This window comes from Mus caroli, chromosome 1, assembly GCF_900094665.2.
Source record: "Mus caroli chromosome 1, CAROLI_EIJ_v1.1, whole genome shotgun sequence".
Lineage (NCBI taxonomy): Eukaryota > Metazoa > Chordata > Mammalia > Rodentia > Muridae > Mus > Mus caroli.
The window spans coordinates 152,696,399-152,716,150 of NC_034570.1; the positions used below are offsets into that span (position 1 = coordinate 152,696,399).

At 40.5% G+C, this 19,752-nt stretch overlaps 1 protein-coding gene across 6 annotated transcripts in view; it reads right to left on the bottom strand.

The window, feature by feature from the left end:
* The window catches only part of Dnm3 (dynamin 3), a 462,213-nt gene that overhangs the window by 117,807 nt on the left and 324,654 nt on the right, over positions 1-19,752 (bottom strand). For all 6 annotated transcript variants that reach the window (XM_029478106.1, XM_029478097.1, XM_029478095.1 and 3 more), the window contains one exon: positions 14,300-14,409. In XM_029478106.1, coding sequence (XP_029333966.1) covers positions 14,300-14,409 — 110 coding nt within the window. The remainder of the gene's footprint in view (positions 1-14,299; positions 14,410-19,752) is intronic.

A 19,752-nucleotide genomic window follows, 5' to 3' on the forward strand; every position in this document is an offset into this window, starting at 1 on the left:
TGGCTTATTGAACAACAACTATAGTAACATTTGTATTAGGCTGAAAAGCAATGGACACTGTGGCATGAATCAAGGCATTTCACAGGGCTGTCCCAGTTTTGCTTAAGGATATTCTGGTGAAAGCTTTACCACTATCAAATCAATAGATTGGAATTGAATATACTAACATACCATAGATAATAATTCAATTTAGTAATTATATGAATTCATATGTCTAAGCTAATATGTTAATCTTTCCGATATAGTAAAATTGATACTAAGTTTAACAAAATGGGCTAGCTGTATAAGCACTCCTCCTGTGCCCCTGTTGTCCCCAGTAAGGCACTTGGACTGGACTGGACAAGCTGCTTTATTGGTAAGCTTCCATTTTTGCCCAAAATACTAACTGTTCATTCATGATTGTTAAAATTTGAGTTTGGGACAGGCAGTCATTATTTTAAAACTAAACCAAACGAGCCTGTCATTTAAAGGAAAATGCCCAACACCATCTGTGGTCAGTGATAAGGTTCAGCATCAAAATGCTGGAAACCTGATAGCTATCATCACAGCCTGCCAGCTTTCCCATTCCCAATGAGATCGGCAGAGATGATAATGAATAGGATTCTTAAATAGAGTACAACAAACACCTGGGAGGGAGGTGTGTATAAGCTGGTGGGCCCGTGTCTTCCAGGCGACAGCTGGGGATGAAATGAGAGAATCACTCCCAAGCGAAGCATCAGCTTAGACCACGGGGCAGGCTGATGGCTGTCATGGATGCAGAGAGCAAGGCAAAGAGCTACTAACTTGAGAAAGTACCACTTGTTGAGATTTGGTGCAGTATCAAAGTGGAAAACCCGCAATTATCTGGAAAAGTTATTAAAATATTCTCTCACTTTCCAACTACAGATTTATATCAGGCCATATTTTCTCCATATATTTCAACCAAAACAACATATTGTAGCAGATTGAAAGCAGAATCAGATACAAGGATCCAGCTGCGTTATATTAAGCCACACATTAAAGAGGTTTCCAGGATTGTAAAAACAATGCCACTTTTTCTCACTAATTTTAAAAATATTTTTCCATTAAAAGCACACTAGTTGTGGTAACATGAAATGGCTACTTTTAAGTGAATCAATAAGTATTTTAAATTTTTCTCATTTTTCATTTCCTAATGATGGCCATAACTGATGGTGTGCTGATAGAAGTTTGTCAACTGACCTGGGGTTAGCAGCATCTGCCAAGTCTGCTATGTAATTAATGTTCCTACTATGTGCAATGATCAAGGTCATGTAGCAATATGAAAGCAGTAGGCTCACAGTATTCCTGATACAAATCATAAAGTACACACAAAAGCCCTTTGGTGTCATTAATAAACTTTGAGTGAGAAAGGGTTCCCAGACCAAAAAGAGAGGCATTATTGACACAGATCTTGCTTTTAATCTTCTTACAAGCATCAATCACACTGAAAGACCTAAGTTAGTCCACTGGTGCGCGCGCGCACACACACACACACACACACACACACACACTGTAAGCACTTAATATTCTCTAAAGCAAATCATTTTATAATATTTGAAGAACTCCAGTTTGTTATCTAGTTGTATAAACCCCACATCGGGCACACTTCAGTCTATAAGTGATCTTTAATGAGGTACGGCTTTAACATAGACACTAAATGTAAACGTGCTGAGACCTGAATAATGAAAGCTTCCCTTCAGCTTTAATTTGGGGGTGGGGAGAGAGGCTGAATATCCTCCTGTATGTGCAGACACTTTCCCCAGAATCTAAGAAACAAACACAGGCAGTTTCAAAGACTGAAAAAGAAGAGAGGAGAAAACACTCGCTACAGCTAGACTTTGTAAATATTTTCTTTATGAGACCTTCGTGCATCTGCTTGGAGTTAACTGCAATGTGTGACTAACATTTTCTACTAAAGTATGTGTGCGCCATGTCAGTTCCCTTCAAGGAGGCTCTCTGTGTTAATTAAAATTAATTACACATGCCCAGGGTTACCCTTGGAATTCAGCAAACTGAAGCAGAAGTCTATCATTTAAGCGAGATATATGGTTGGGATTTCCATAGTATTTTTTTTTTCTCAGAAGGTATAGTCTCTAAGAACGTTGTTTATGGATATGTTGACTCCACTATAAAGTAGCTGACAGAAAATAAAATAGATTGCATATGAAATGTTAACTCATGGAAAAGAACCATGGCTTGCAAACTGCTGTTTGTAAAGTTGGGCTTACAATGAATACTTTACTGGGGGATGAGGGGGGTTGCCCAGTTATCCCCACACCTCCATAACTCTGAACTGAAGCCTGTTTATTCTTTTTACACTGGCGAGTCCTAGGCAAGTGTCTGCCAGGACAATACATGGCCACACTGGAAAGCAGGGGAAACGCCAGAAGGGGCCATGAGCCCATTATTCACCTGTCATTGGATTTACATGGCAGTAGTCTTGAAGAATAATCCTCCTTGGGTGTTTTGTGCTTATTCCTCTGTTTGGCCCCACTTCCTTCTCATTGACAGGAAGACTGTTTGACAATATTCTGCAGGTCATCTTTAAAACCCACTTATTCCAATTGTCACTAAAACATGCCCTTAGTTGGGAGGCCTTCAAGATTACCAAAGAACTTGGGCCTCAAAAAAAAAAAAAAAAAAATTCCTTCAGGCTTGACCCAGCTCGGGGAATGTTTTGAATCTTACCATTAACTTTGCCCAGAGCACCAACTCAAACACCTTGACTCCTCAGCCACCTCACTGGTGGCTTCAGTCTGCGGATGCCCTGCTGCAGCAAACCCCACACTGCCTGAATGGAAGATCCTGTACAGAAGTTCTTTGAAATCTACCCTTCTCACAAATGGCCAGGATGTAGACTTATTATTTAAAACGGAAGTCTCCAAGATGAGTCAGGAGAGTCAGTGGGGGTCACCTGCAACTCCCTTCCCCTGACATTTCTTTTCCTTTAGAATGAGTCATGGGTTTTCAATAAAAAGAAGAGAAGGAAGAAGAGGAAGAGGAAGAGGAGGAGGAGGAAGAGGCAGCCTGGCTAAATCTTTAACAAATATTAGGAATTCATTGTTATTCATGAACAGTCACGTGTTTAAAGACTGGTCCTTCTGTATCCATTTCTTTCAAGGGACGATTCTCTGCTGGAAATTCTCTCAAAGGAAGCCTCCAGAGACATCGGCCATGTCAGGTCTGTATTTTAGAACCATCCGTATACTGGTCTGTAGCATGCGTACAAGTAGTAATTGTTCCCCTATCATTAATAAACATTGGCTGGTGCTTTATGCTTCTTAAGTGGAGACATACTCCAGTCCCAAGTCACAATGTTGTTCTGAAGAAGAGGGCAGAGTTGGGGATAGAGGGGGTACTTGAGGTGGGGAGAGGGCAGTGTGTTCTGAAACAATAGAAGAAAAGCAAACTTGCTGTGAAGGACATAATTTGTTGTTGTCCTTGAACTTCACACAGCCATGTTGGGCTCATTCATTACCACAGCCTTCAGAAGAAAACCCTCTGAGGTTCAGTTAGCACCTCAGACCCTGACCCAAACCCTACTGGGGTTCCAGCAGCTTAAGGAACAAGTCCATTCTAAGTCCTTGGGAGAAACAGACTGATTCTAAGTTGCTGGTTTGATTCTATCAGTTCTTTTGTTTGAAACAGGAATGGCTGTGGAGGAAAACAATGTTTAATTCCCTAGAAAAAATAGATACAGACTACTCATAGGTGTCTCGGGCACAAAGAATCCTTCTAAAGCATTCTGATGACATTTTGAAAAGCCCTAAAGTACAAACTTACTACCCCCTCCCATCTCCAGTAAAGGCGGAAACAGTTATTATGTAGAAGATCATATTCCTATTTTATTTCAGGCTTTAATTTTAAAAACAGGAAGAGAAGAATTTAAATTGATCGCTTCAAGCCACGAGCATTTCACACTCAAGCAGTTTGGAGCTTCTCATGAGGGTTTATCTTAGCTGTGAAATCAGTTGCCACTGCCTTGGCTCACAAAAATAACACAAGATCCTATCTGACTTTTGTCTTAGGTTAGCTGGTAAACCAAATCTATCAAGTGGGCAGTTAATGTTGGTTCTCTCCCCTCTCTGATGGCTCCCTTTGAAACCTCTTCCTCCCACCCCTGCTGCACGTAGAATTTCCTAATGATGTAGTTTCACAACTGGAGACACTCATACCGGGAATCTTTGAAGTAGCAAAACCTGGGAAACTATGATAGTGCACAGGACCGGAGTCCACGTGACCTCGGTTGTGTTGAGTGTGGGTGGGGTGGAGTAAATACACAGACTGCTTGAAGGGATGATGGCTTATACCACTATAAACTCCCATCCATACCATTACTAACTCCCACCAAGAGAAAACATAGCATTCATCTTTCTAGGCTGACAGAGTAAAATTGTGACCACTTACAACATCCACAGCCTGACAGTCTGCAAAACCACCTGCCTCATGTGAACTTGACTGTCACAGAAGAGAAGAGAAGGGAAAGCTTAGGATGAGAGAAGGAAAAGTCTGTCTTTTGGGTATCTCCTAAAACTTTAAAACTTCTAAAGACAGAAGAAAACCTCAGGGCTGGAAGAGTTGCTCAGTGGTAGAGCATTTGCCTAACGTGTACAGGGCTCTGGATTCAATCCCAGTCACTGTCGGGGGCGGGCACAAGGAGAGAGGTGAGAAAATAAAACCTTAGGTTTGGTACTGGGTTAGAGTAAAGAGGAATTTTTATATTTCATCATCTAGATGTTAATATTTACAGAGCATTTTTGAGTAATAGCAGTAAAATGATAGGAACAGGATTGAGACAATTTATATAACACATCTTATATACTTCGAGGAATTTTTTTAAAGGTACCATCTTAGAATTTTGTTTGGGTTTAAATATCAGTTCTATGGCATGTAACTGAAAATGCCCAAATTCTTCATTTAAAGATTATAATTCTTCAAATTATAATACTTCCTATCAGAGTATAGAGCAACATTGCTATTTTCAGTGTACTGGGGTCTGAGGTTCTGGCTTCTAGAGTTCTGACTTTTTTTTTTTTTTTAAAGATTTATTTATTTATTATATGTAAGTACACTGTAGCTGTCCTCAGACAATCCAGAAGAGGGCGCCAGATCTCATTACGGATGGTTGTGAGCCACCATGTGGTTGCTGGGATTTGAACTCTGGACCCCTGGAAGAGCAGTCGGGTGCTCTTACCCACTGAGCCATCTCACCAGCCCAAGTTCTGACTTTTGACCTACAGAATTCTTCTTTATTAGCAAGTAGCAACATTTGTATCTTCTCCATCTAACAGGAAAGGACTGTACAGCACTCATCCATTAATTCCTTCATGCTCTTGAACTCCCAAATGGCCAAGGATTAAAATGTTCAAAACTCTAGGATCAAATCAATGGTCAGCCTTTCAATGGAGGTGAAGGTAGTTACAAAATCTATAACACTATTTAAATTACTTTATCATGTTGTTTGTCTTAAAATCAGAAAAAAAGTGTCACAAGCTAAAACATCTACTCAGGCTCTCCAGCTCTTATACATATTATTTATATTTCTTCTAGGGATACATCTGAAACCTGACTACTACCAGTAGTGTACTAGTGTTCTCTCCTGAAAGAGACATCAGAGGCCAAATGGTCTCATACTTGACTCTCTCTCTCTCTCTCTCATGTATATATATGTGTGTATACACATATATATGTATACAGACGCATATATGTGTATATATATGTATATATATGATTTTAATATATATTCTAATATATTTTCCACATCCATGTGGAACACAATCTTTTAGGGCTGGCATTGGGTATCATTCTTTGGCCAGCATATTTGTTTAATTTAGCATTTCCACTTGCAACTTAAACATAGTGTGTGTGTGTGTGTGTGTGTGTGTGTGTGTTCCGAGCTTGGGAAAAGCCATGAAGTTAGAGAAGGAGTACAAGGAACTATATGGATCTTTATAACCCATGTGTTTTGTATAATATTGAGGGTTATTAAGAGTTTCTACTCTCAAATTAATTTATCTTCCAGCAGACATTCAAGAACAGTGAAATAAAAAAAATATTTCACCAGGTGTATTATTTATGTTCCTTACATAAGCATAACTGAACTGGATTCCTTTGTAATAGCTCACTTCCTAGTCCAGAGGAATATGTGTTGACCTCTGAAGATTCCAGTAACCATGAGCATTTGCCCTCCTGACTTGAAGAAGAGTCCCTGATTCCTCTTGAACAGACATTCAACCATGTCCATGTGGATCATAACCTTTTAGGGCTGGCATTGGTTTTTTTTTTTTTTGCCCAGCATATTTGTTTAATTTAGCATTTTCACAAGGAACTTAAGCATGAAGCATGCTTAATATAGGAAACACAGCCATGAAGGTATAAAATGGGGTAAACCTGACCCCAACTTCATTTTCAACTAACAAGTGGAAAAACACACCATCCAACAATGAGAAGAAAGGCCTATTCTTTTCAGAACACCTAAAGAGCATGCGGTTAACCACAGGACAACATTCTTTGACATTTATTGAGTGTCAGCAATGAGCTGGGGACAAGGTGGAACAACGAGACATCCTAAAAAATCACTTTCTATAGGAAAAGCAAGGGGTGGGGGAAATTTGAATGGAAATACTCGGTGTTATTATTAACAAACCATATCCTGAACTCAAGCTACAAAGCAGTGTCAAAGAAAGAATGCCTTATTTTAAAAGAAAACAAAGCTTGACAACCCCAAGGAGTGTTCAGAAAATGCCCTGTGGTTGCCCTACCAACCCCTTAGACAGAAATGGATCTCATCTGGCTACCAAAGCTGACATACCTGGGACCAAATGGGCCTTAGCATGACCTTCAAGCTGAAGGCCTGTCTGGGGAGGGCAAAGACCAGCACAGTGAGGCCATTATGCAGACACACTCCCCCCTGAGAGGAAGCGTGGCATTCCTAGCAAAATCAAATGGAATAAAACCCGGGGGACATTCCAATGCACAGTTTAGAGCATGCTGCAGTGAAGTTCAGGAATCCTCTTACTCAGATTTAACTTGTAATGTATGGCCGGGCAGTAAAGGAGAGAGCAAAGTTCTGTGAAGCACCAGGTGAGTCTAGACCCCAGGTATTTGAGATGGCATGCTTGAAAGAGCCACAGGATGTCTGGGAACTACATGTTCTTACCTGCATCTTAGGAAGATTAAACCAGCCTGGGTGTGAATTTTGCTCACTGAAGTCACTGCAACCAGAAACAAACCCTTCCATTTATAAAAACTCCTAGCACTGGAGCCCTGTTTAGAGTGGCTCTAAAATCTGCTCGGCCTACTCATAAAGATCATATTAATTCACTAGGACACCGGAGGCTTTTTAAAAAGGGATGTTAAAGGTATCAATTCCCCCATACCTGATGGCGTGGGACCACAGAGAAACAGTTTCAAACTTTATAGTGGAAAGCTGAAAGAACAAGTGAGCGAGCTCCTAGCCATCACGCCACAACACAAACAGCAAGGGCTAAGGCGTTTATTTTCAGGAACTCTGTAAGCAGGAAGGTGGTGGGTCAGCTCCACACAGGGCTTTAAAACTGAGACTAAAAGCATTTCATGAAAATGTGTAAGACCTGAGAGCCAACTGCAGAGCTCAGACCAGAAGATAAAAGCTTTTCACTGTTTTCCTTCATGGACAAGTCTGGTTAAGGCATTGATGGGATTCTAGTTCATTCCCCCATGGCCAACATTTAAATGACAGTGTCAGAAGCAGCAAGAAGATATTGGACCTGGGGTATGGTTCCCTTATCACAGAGCATCTTAATATGGATGTTAGGTCTTTCACCTAATGAGGAAGAAAAGAGGACAAGCAAGCTTATCCCTAAAGCCCCAGGGAACTCCAGGAAGTCATGATATTTTATCATACCTACTCTGTCGCCAACTCTGACATTCCAAGGGGCCTCCTAACCCTGAGCCTCTGTGGGTCTGCTGTTGCGGAAGACAGGGGTAAAAGAATAGAAAACAAGAGAGATGCTTAGAAGACCTTTTTCCAGATTAGCCAAGTTATTCATCTAAAGACAAAGAAAAGGAACACTCTCGTTGCTGTGAGGTCTTGGTTCAGAAGGAAGCAAACTTGGCAGTACAGCTTCAATACACTGGGGGAAGATGACTGAGCAGTGGCCGACAAGAGTTATCTATGAAGATGACTCTAGTAAATACACAGCTTCTGCTTCATTTGGAGCATCACAGACCAGATGCCTGCCTACAAGGTAGGCCCAAGTCAATCACAAACTCCTTAGAGACAATGGAGGAATGTTGATGTCTGGTCATGTGTGCTTCCCTTTCCTCTGAGTTTAGCTTCTTCCTATCCAGAAAAGGTGGGCAACGGATTAGTCAGCATTTCCCATCAACTGCTTTGACCTATGCTACTTCCTCTTTAGGACAGTCTTTTCTGTTTCCTCTATATCCCTTCAGGGTGGGAGCCATGGCTGTGATGCTGATGGTGTTGATTGTGGGTCCATCCTGTGTACCAGCACTGCCCTGTAAGTGCCAGAGTGGAGTACACACTGTCATTTACTCTTGTTAAAATGTGACCAGAAACACGGCAGTCCATTGGTTTCATGTACTAAATGGTTTCTTAATGAGACTACATTTTTTCCTGTTTTTTTTTTTTAAACTTAGGAGTGGGAAGTGGATCTATAGAACACTCAATTGTTCTATGCAAATGTCATCAAAACATAATCACATACTCTATTTCATTTAGAGTACCAATACAGACACACCCACCTGACAGTGAAGAATTGCTTAAAGGCCACTCTGAAAAAGGTAACAGAATAGAAATGTAGGAAACAAGAGAATGAGGGACCAGTCATCTTTCCTAATGGTCTGTGTGTACCCTGAAGTTCAGACTGGCCTTCCATGTCACAGCAGCCCTTAACCCTACTGGAAGTCAGGAAAACAGCTTTGTGTTTCTATAAATCTCATGACAATGAAAATCTCACCCTACAAAAAGGAAAGCAGCTCTTTTTCTGCTTTGCCACTGGATGACATCCATTTTAGAAATCCAAAGGTTTGGTGGCCAGTGTCCTCAAAAGGATGGGAAACAGGACCTTGGAACGTATGTGAGAACCAGGACCCTCCAAAGACCACATCCTTAGGCAAAGGATAAATTGAAACAAATTAGTCCCCGACCAAAGAAAGATGAGTGGCAAGTTACCATGGCCTGAGCAAAGATGAGTCATTGAAACTAGAACGTGGGTCCAAAAAGTGAACTATGACAAGACACAGAGGGCTATGCAACCCATGAAGGGAGGGTTCAATACATGGCAGGACAGTGGGAGACAAAATCCTCTAACATGTATCTAGATGGGATTTATAAAGAGAAACAAGAAGGGGAAGAAAAGAGACAAAAGAATATGAAATCTCAGACTTTTAGAAAGCTATGAGCTCTCAGAATTAAGAAGAACCGTAGATCCCAAAGAACAAACACAAAACAACATACATCCAGGTAGACAGATTCTACTTAAATTTCAGAATACCAAAGATAAAAGAGATCTTTACATGAACTGGTAAGAAAATACAGATTGGCTTTAAAGTAGGACAACCAATGGGCTGGCAGCCAGCTGTCCAGAGCCAGAGTGAAGCAGAATCTGCAGGAGAAGCACCTTCAACCCAATGGATAGACTCGGTCCTGTTTATTTCTATCTGGTAGAACGATGATCAGTTTGTAGTTTACTATCTGGTAAAAGCCCTGCTCAAAAAACTGAGGTCAAAAATAAAACATTTTGAGGAAAATAAATACTACCCTGAGGATTTTCACTAATTAGCAGCTACAGACAGGATTTCTTTGGGTTGTACTTCCACATGGAGAACAAGGAAACCAAACCAAAACATAGGTTTAATGCAAGAAGAAAGGTAATCATGCCAGTAAGCACTTGTCACATTTACATCTGTGGTCTACTCTGCTGACTCAAGTAGTAGGGAAATCAAGGCAGAATTCAAATCCTGGCACCAACAATGTGGAAATCAGAAGAGGGGTATTGGGATCAAAATGTCTTGGGTTATTTTAGAAAGAGGATAAGAAGACTAACTTACAACTTTAAGATGATTGGGATGTCAGAGTATTAAAAAATGCAAAAGAGAATAAATACAGTGTATAACTACCAAACTTGGGAAAAGTAAACTAAGAGGTCAGGAAGTGGGGGGTGCTATATAGCAAGACACAGTGAAGACTAAAAATGACATGCAAATTAAAGTCGAATAACTCAGTGATGATTACAAAATATAAACAGGTTAAAATCAGTAAGGCTCCCCCTAACAATTTTTATTATATTTAAAATAAAGAAATCCAGATACATGCTACTAAAAGGAATTAAAAGGCACACTGATAAAGAATTAACCAGAGGATATACTATATTGACATCAGACAGAGCAAAGCCTAATAAAAAAAAGACCATTATGAGAAAGACTATTATAGAACCGTTCCTTAAAACCACGAGGCATTCTAAGTGTGTTTGTTAAGATTTTATTTTTATTTTAATGTGAATGGGCATATGCATATCTCTAGGTATGAATATGCACGCATGACTGCTGTGCTCTTGGAGGGTAGAATAAGGTGTTAGGTCCCCCAGAGCTGGAGTTACAGGCAGTTGTGAGCAGCCTGATGTGGGTGTTGCCTACAAAAGCAGTATGTACTCTTGGCCAGTGAGCCACCACACCCACCCTAGGAGTTCTATGTTTTAGTGAATATAAGGAGTTCTATGTTTTAATGAATATAAGCATGGATTATCCTCAAAACACATAAAATGGCAATTGAAAGACCTGCTAAACTATTCACACTCATAACAAAGAGGGTAAAATGTAGTTGTTTGTAACTATTTAACTGTCTCTCTGGTCGGTTCTCTCTGGAATTACTCTGCCTTCAAGCTTTTCTGTCTGTTTCATTCAGTTGTGCTTTAAAGCTTAGAGGGACAGGCTACACAGTGGCTGCCTAATGTACGTGTTGAGTGTTTGAATTAGTCAAGATGAAAACAAGATAGTAGCAACAGAGACCAGATAATGCCATCAACAAGCGTGACACAGAGACCTCCACTTCTAACGTGTAAAGACAGGCTTTCAAACAAGCATGGCAGACTTAAGAAAACTCAGAATGTGCCAGACCTCATTCTCTGACCGCAGCACAATTAAGTTAAAAGTAAACAACAACAAAACAATAAAATTCTATGCGTTATAAAACGTAAAACACATTTCTGAGTAACTCAAAGAAAAGGGAAGACATAGAGGAGACTTAGCAACAGAACCGAAGACTGGTGAAATTATTATAACCGATGTTTGTGGCAAGCAGCAATAAGGGTACAAGCTGATGAACTGCACATACAAATGAGGGCTGGCAACACAAACACCAAGAAGATATGTGGCCAGAAATAAAAAGGAGACTATTGAAGTAGAAAAATATATGCAATGAAGAATAAGAAAGCCAAGAACTGTTTCTTTGAAAATAATTCAAAACTCTGACAAGTGTGATCAGGGAGAGGAAAAAAGGTGAGGTTTAATATTAGAGATAAAAGATGCCAAATCTCAGACACATTAAAAAAAAAGAGAACAGTAAGATTCTTAGGGGTAATTTATTTTAAAATAAATGGATTGGAGAATTTGCTAGAAAACATGTTATTTACCTAAGCTGATCCAAATAAAATATAAAATATAGAATATCTCTACAATGTACAATAAATAGATTAAGTTAGAGTTAACCATCCACTTGGCAAAAACACCTTTTGGTGTTGGTGGCTCCTTAGCCCCCACTCCAGCTGAGGAGCTACTAACAGTTCATGGCTTCTTGGGGGAAGAACAGCCAGGTGCTTTTATAAGTGTGACATCTGGTAGGTTGACTATGCTCCAGAGGATAGCCCCATACCCATTTGAATAGGGGAAAACCAAATTAAACTTGGTGGGTTATTTTTTTTTAAAGTATACAATGTTGGTAGGAAGTGGAGAGGTAGGGGATGGATCTGGGAGGAGTTGGGGGAGGTAAAAAGGGAGACTATGATCAAAATACACCAAACACTTATATGAAATTCTCTAAGACTTAATAAACATATTTTTAAAAACCCACCTAAAATCCCTATGATGTAAAATCCAGATGGTTTTAGCGTGACTTCCATCAAACATCCATCTACAGGTTAATCCCAGTTTTAAACAAAATTGTTACAAAGAACAATTTAGGGTTTAATGGCATATGATTGTATGAGGCTAAGATCCTTGATGCCCAAAGCTACCAGAGGTGGTACACAAAGAATATTTCCTGCTCAGTCTTCCTTATGAGCATAATTGCAAAAGCTTCAATAAAACACTCATCATTTTAAGGCCAGAGTGCATGGTACATGTGTTTCACCTTGAATGTAGAAGATCAAGGATGGCTCACCATTAGAAAAACCTAACAGCATGTTTCACCACACAAGCAGATTATAGGGGGTGGGAGGGAAATCAAATAGTCTTCTAGATGAAGGTATTGCTAAAATTGATCCATTTGCCTTGGTTTGAAAGCGTACACTGAATCCCCTGTACCGAGCTCAAAGGATATCAAGGGTTTTTCAAAAACCTTTTCAAATTATTCTCTTTGAAATCAGAAACAGAATGAGAATCCCTGCTTATGATTGGCACTGTCCTGGCAGACTCAGACAGCACAAAAACCATTCAAAGGGCTTAAGATTTAAAAGCAAAAGCCGACAGCAAATATAGTGTTTGGGGGAGTCTGTGTTCTGGCAGAGGTCTCTGCAGAAGTAACAGAACTCACGATCGTCTTAGAGTTCAAGGATTCCAGAAGACAGAAGATCTGGATTTTCCAAAACCTAGAATGTTCTTACTTTGGTGACTCTTGTACTTTCTAATACCCACGGCTCTATTTTTTCCTGTTTGAAGCCCTTTAATAACAACTGAACCTTCCGGGTGGGCGGAGCGGTACCATTTATTGGACTTCCGGTATGACAGAATTCCCACAGAGCACACCCGTGGGATCTTCAGATTCTTCAGGACCCAAGAAGAGCCCAGAAGAGCACTGAGCTCGGCTCCAGAGGATGGTGACTGCTCCGACCAGTCTTTTCATTCGTTATCATTTTCAGTGGTGTTTGCCTGTTTGGCGTTTGTTGCTATTTTGCTTTGTTTTGTTTTCTTCTGCACAGTGGACTTTCAAATAACACCATGTCCTCCACAGTGGGGGAAATTCCATTTCAATATTTCATTGTAGAGTGGTATTTAATTTTCTTTCCCCTTGATTCTTTAAATGGCTTGTTCTTGTGGTTTTTCCAAGTATTTTTGTATTCTGAGTCACTCTGAGCAACTGACTGGGAATGTAGGAAGAAGGCTTTTGCTGTTTTCATTAACTGTCTGATTGACCCTGGGCTCTTCACTGAACCTAATCAAGTAACTTCTTCATTCATTGCTAAATCAAGATACAATGTAGCCTGGGAACCTGGGTTAAAATTAGACCTGCTACCTAATGACTCACTTCTCCTTAATTTACACAAATTAGATTTTTTTTCCTGTAACATTTCCAATTGAAGAAAAATAGAGACAACCCCTTCATTATTTTTGTCTAACTTTAGTGCAATTCCATGTATCATTTGTTTAATTCCACTGATTAGTTTTAGTGAACAGCCACAGCTCCTGGTGATAGTCAGTGGTAGGCACTTTAGTCCTGATGCTCTCCAGCAGCAATGATTGGTGAGATTAGAAAAGTGTTATGAGGAATATGCAAGGAAGGGGGAGCAGGTCAAATTTCCTAGCACCCTCTACCTCTGGGGCCAGGTCTGTCTGAACTGTGTGATCTTAAGAAAGTCAAAAGAACTTGGAGACACTGTTTCCTACCTTACAAAATGGTCACCCACACCTTCCATCGTTTTAACCCTCTGTGGGACTTGTTTATTTCCCCCAACCCCACCCCCAAAAGTGAGGATTTGTAAGTTTGTAAAGTGTAAACCCTGATATGGTGAACCATAGGTAGTAAAATAGTTTTAGGAAAAGATTTGGCAAGATTTTAGTGTCTGCTGAGAAACCAGGAAATAAACCAGGATTAGACGATCTTTCTGCCTCTTGTGTTTGGGTCTTTTGAAGCCATAACCCATGGTGGATGTTAAAAATACAAAACAAAGTCTAAGGAACGCCAGTGTAGTGGCACTTGCCTGTAATCCCAACACTCGGGAGGTAGAGGCAGGCAGATTAAGAGTTCAAGGCCAGCTTTGGCTATAGAATGAATTCCAGGCTAGTCTGAGGTACCTGAAATCCTGATTGGAAAAAGAAAAGTCAGAGGAAACCTCTTAACATAAAAGCTGCTGCACTGTCTTACCTTTGCTCTGTGTTGAAGAGTGCAAAGACGTGCTTGCTGGACATGAAGCCCTTCTCCACATCCCGGACCTTCAGGTTGTCCAGGGGAAGCATGTATTTCTTTTCTTTCTCCTGTGATACAGAGGTGAAAGGAGGGGATGTTAATAGAACATCACACCAATGGCAACACACCATCCAAACCAGCTATCACTTAATAACACTTGATTGCTCTACCTCGATACTGTCACACACTACTTTTACACCAGTTCCTGAGGAACACAAGCTATCTGAGACAGGAGAGTCCAGGGACTCTCAACACATGGGGTGGGGGAGGGGAGACTCAGATGGAGAAAACACATGCTCCTCTCTCCTTGCCCCCTCATGTGGGTCCCCTTAGATGTTTTGAAATGTTAGTTTGATATTAAGAATTTAGCCATCTGTTAATATTTAACAAAAATGTTCTGGTCCTAATTCAATGAGAAATGCCAGATGGATTTCATTTCAGGTTTTATTTGCAGCCTAAGCAGTTTTGATAGCCAGCATTGGCAGGGGAGTGTGGAAGCATAAGGACCCTGGTATGAAATACCCCATATACTGAGATAAAACACAGAAAACCTTCCCTTCATTTGGGTCTAAGATAAAGTATAAGTCCACAAAAGGATCTTTCTACTCCAGTAGAAAGGATCTTTCTTCTCCAGTGAGCTTTTTGGCTCACTGGAGAAGAAAAACCTGCTAGGAGTAGATTGATATTAATTAACATAACATCTCCTTTAAAACAGACAAGAATATGGATATTGGAAAGGTAAGGTTTGTGAGTGTAACCAAACCACAGTGGTAAAACATACCAAATGCCAAAGAGTTACTAGAAACACTTTTGATGGCTGGCCCTGGGACAATGAATAAATGCTGATCAACCTATATAACAGGCAAGAGGTAAATACTCAGATCAGGAAGCCCAGTAAAAACCTATTAGCAGGTTACCTTAGCACGGCACTTGTTAAACAGTAGTCCTCTGTATGAGGAAGAACTAGACCGCAGTGCAGTGGAGCGCCTACTCGTAGCTCTAATTCTAACACACATCTATTGGTGCCTATGGGAACCATGCCCCACGCTCCCATGTTTGCCGGGGCCTTGGTTGCTCCTACTGCATATGGGCCGCTTGAGAGCTCGTGGCTCTCAGGAGCATACAGCGTGTGCAGTGTTGGACTGCAGGGGATATCACTGGTCTTGCCATTTTCTGCTCCTAAAAAAATGAGCAGAGTATCTCGGAGTAGCAGTCCCCCTCCCCCCAAAAAGACTCTGTACTTCACCACAAATATAAGACCTTGAAAAGAGAAAGGCTGCAAAAGTTGGATGATTCTGGCTGGAAAACAAAATGGCCGACCTGGCAAACAAAGCCTTCAAAGCATTGAAAAAAAGATAAAAGGGACTCAGTGGGAGCCGAGGAGGCCTAGGAGAAAAACCACGCCTGGGCAGAGCACTGTGAGCCCCTTCCACGATTTCCTGTGTAAAATTAATAATTTATTCATAAATGCATGGATATGCTAAATAGCAAAATATGTAACTCAAGAAAATGAGGTCTCAGGGCAGAGTCCAAGTTCCTTAAAACATTTGTCAAACTATTTTAGGGCAGAATTCTAAGAGGCCAGACTAGATTGAATAAAACCCTCTCCAATACATAATCAAATGAAAACGCTTGAGACCCAGAGAACATTTTTTTTTCTTTTTAAATTGGATGTTTTTCAATGCCCTAAATTTAAGCAGCTGGGTTTTTATTTTTTTATTTTTTTTATGCACCATCCTATTCAACCTTTTGAAATGATGGATTGGCTATTTTAATAGGAAATCTGTATTTCATTGTAAAGATGGAACACAATGTCCTTGGCTGGTGTTCTATAGAAGCAGGCCCCACTTTGTACTGCGTTCTTCAGCCTATAGGGAGGACTGACAACCCTGCAAGTTTACATCAGCTTCTAAACATTGGGGTTAAACATTCAGATGCAGACAGGGGAAGGAGAAAAGTACAGGCTTCACCCCTGAAGAAGGAGCATTAAATGGCAGATTTAGCTAAGGGTTTTGAGCACGTGGTATTAGATTATTTCATAATCACACAGCTTAAGACTGACAAAAAAGACAGTTTCTTCTGACTGGCTTGGGTAATTAAATTGTAAGTTAAACAGAACTAAATGGAGCAGCAACACTAAGTAATGACACAATATGTCATGAGTATGTCTGTGGTTCAAAGACAACAACAGCAAAATCCTTCAGTCTCACATAGCTTAAACAAAAGGCTAGGGGAGGGAGAGATATGTAGAACTATAATTTCTACAATGTAGTGACACTTAGCACCACCCGAATTAAGAAACTTGGTATGCAACCTGTCAATTCTAATAATTCTAATGTGATGGCCACCAATGACAGGCAGCCATGAAAACACTTGAAATGTAGCTAGTTAAATTGGGATATGTGTAGATGCAAAGAAGACACCTGATTCCGAAGATTTGGTATAACATGATAAGAATAATAATTACTTATGTGCTTGCTTATTTTAAATTTTTTTTATGTGTATGGGTATCGTGGCTTCATGTATGTCTGTCTATCACATGCATGCCATGGAGGCTAGCCAAAACCATCAGATCCCCTGGAACTACAGTCATAAACGGTTGTAAGCCACCCTGCTAGTTCTGGGAACTAAACCTGGGTCCTCTGTAAGAGCAGCTAGTACTCTTCCCTAATGAGCTATATCTCCAGCCCACCGGTAATAATTTTAATCAACAATCTCAGTAGTACTTTTAACAAATAAAAATTTTATAATTTCATCAATCTTTATATTAAGTTGAAATGAATATATCAGAGTATTACTAAACATAATTTCTCCTGCTTCTTTTCTTTTGAAGATGACTGGTAGATGAACACAAGTGATATGTGGCTCACATGAAGTTTCTTTTAACAGCACTGAGCCCTGTGGCCTCAAATTCTTCTTCCTAACTCCCATCTGCTCAGGCTGCCTCCCTTTCTGACTTGCTTGTTTCTACCATGCAGCATATTCTTTATGAAGCTCGGTGCCTTTCTGGTGTGCTCTCTTCTCTCATCTCCTTCATCACACAACTGGCAACATTTCTGTTTCTATTTGACCATTTCTATGCTGTTCCTGGTCTCTGGCATCTCAGAAGCACTTTGTTTTCAATAGATTTCCTTTATTTGTAGAGGAATATCCACTAAACTAAGGTGACATTGTTAAAACACCCAGAATTTGGCCCCATCCTAATTTATTAATAGATTGTGTCCCTTTCTTTAAGACATTTTCATTTTTAGCTGTGCAATCTGTAATCACACCATTGGGAAGCAGAGGTTGGAGTATCTGAGAGTAACCAGCTCTATACCATGAGTTCCACAAAAACTGGGACAACACAGCAAGATCCTGTGCTAATTACCACAAATAATGGCAAATTCCATTGTGACCAAACCCACCTTCACCAAGACTACACAGTCTAATTTAGTCTTTCAACTCCTTTCTACCATACTCATGGTATTTACAGTTCACATCAAGTTCTACTCTGATGTTTCATTAGCATATAGCTGTCTGTCACCTCCTCTTCACTCCTGTTTTAGTGGCTACAAAAGGTATTACTTATTCCATTCACATATGAGATATTCAAATGGGCTTCCTGTACAAAGAAAAATGAAGTGAAGAATACTTTTGCTGTAAAAGGGACTTAAAACTTAATCATTGAAATGACATTTTGGGCAGACATTTTGAAGTGAAAGCCTATATAAAATTTTAGAGATTTATTTTAATGCCAACTCCTACAGGAGTTTCTCGCATGTTTTCAAAAGCCTCTGGGACTGTTGTCACATTGGTGACATCATTTTTTTTCATACTTAAACAGCACTTTGCTTTCTTTTCTTAACACAGGAGGGTCACTAGCATTATTTGTATGAGGTACCCAGGAGAAGACAGATGATTTGTTCAAAGGGTAAGGAAACACTGGAGACCTCGTGTTCTATCCCAGGAACTGGGCAAAAGCTCTTGGAAACATAAGAGAGGCTCAAAGGAGGGTACCTCTTAGAGAGAGGGAGTGGCCCAAGATGCAAGTAAGTGAAGGATGAGTGGTACCAGAGGAACTACAATGAAGAGAGGTGGCGATTATACAGTTATCCCTGTACTGTGTGGTTCCTGAACTCGGAATCATTGGGCTTGTCAAGTGCCCAGTGGCCCCTAGCTAGCAAAGGCCCATTTAGTTGGTTGCTAGAAGGGGATATAGTGGGTATGAGCAGAGGATTAGATGTGTGGAAGAACAGTTCCTATCATGCAGAGTATGAGGAAGTGTGCGTTTACTTAGCCATTTATACAAACCGAGTTTCATAACTTGGAAACTATTTGAATGGCTTTAGTTTGATTTTCTTACTCATAAGGCAACAAAATTCTTCCAGGAGATTGACTGGAGACTGATCTCTTTCTCATTCCTATCCACACACATGCGAACACACACACACACACACACACACACACACATAATAACATCAAATTGATTTTAAAGTGTTTGTTAACAAAAGCAAGTGCTTAATTTTTGAAAATTACAAATATTTAAGAATTAAATAAAAATTAATTTCTAACATCTATGGGAGACATCTTGGTTCCCGGATCCTGCCAAGACTAGTCTGCACAGGTGAGAGTGTGGACTACAGAAGCTAACAGCTTCTGGGACAGGCGGGAGCCACAGAGCTTCTAAGGCAGGCCATGTTTCAGGCTCCAGACATCTGGGCACCTTCTCTGTCAGAGGTGAGGTGTCCACCCCACCGGGGAGGGCTTTGCTGGAGCATCTGCAGGAGCCATCTACGTTCCTGGATCCTGCCAAGACTAGTCTGCACAGGTGAGAGTGTGGACAACAGAAGCTAACAGCTTCTGGGACAAGCCCTGTTTCGGGCCTTTATGTTCTGCCAGGAGGCAAGTCAGAGCAACATTAACCTGTGCACCTTCTCTGCAAGAGGAAAGCTTGCCTGCAGAGAGTGCTCCAACCACTGAAACTCAGGAGAGAGCTAGTCTCCCAGGTCTGCTGGTAGAGGCTAACAGAATCACGAAAGGAACAAGCTCTAACCAGAGACAACTAAAACAACGGAATCCAGAGATTACCAGATGGAGAAAGGCAGAAGTAAGAATCTTACTAACAGAAACCAAGACCACTCACCATCATCAGAACCCAGCCAGTCCTGGGTACCCCAACACACCCGAAAAGCTAGACCTGGATTTAAAGGCATATCTCATGGTGATGGTAGAGGACATCAAGAAGGACTTTAAAAACTCACTTAAAGAAATACAGGAGAACACTGCTAAAGAGTTGCAAGTCCTTAAAGAAAAAGAGGAAAACACATCCAAATAGGTGATGGAAATGAACAAAACCATACTAGACCTAAAAAGGGAAGAGGACACAATAAAGAAAACCCAAAGTGAGGCAACACTGGAGATAGAAACCC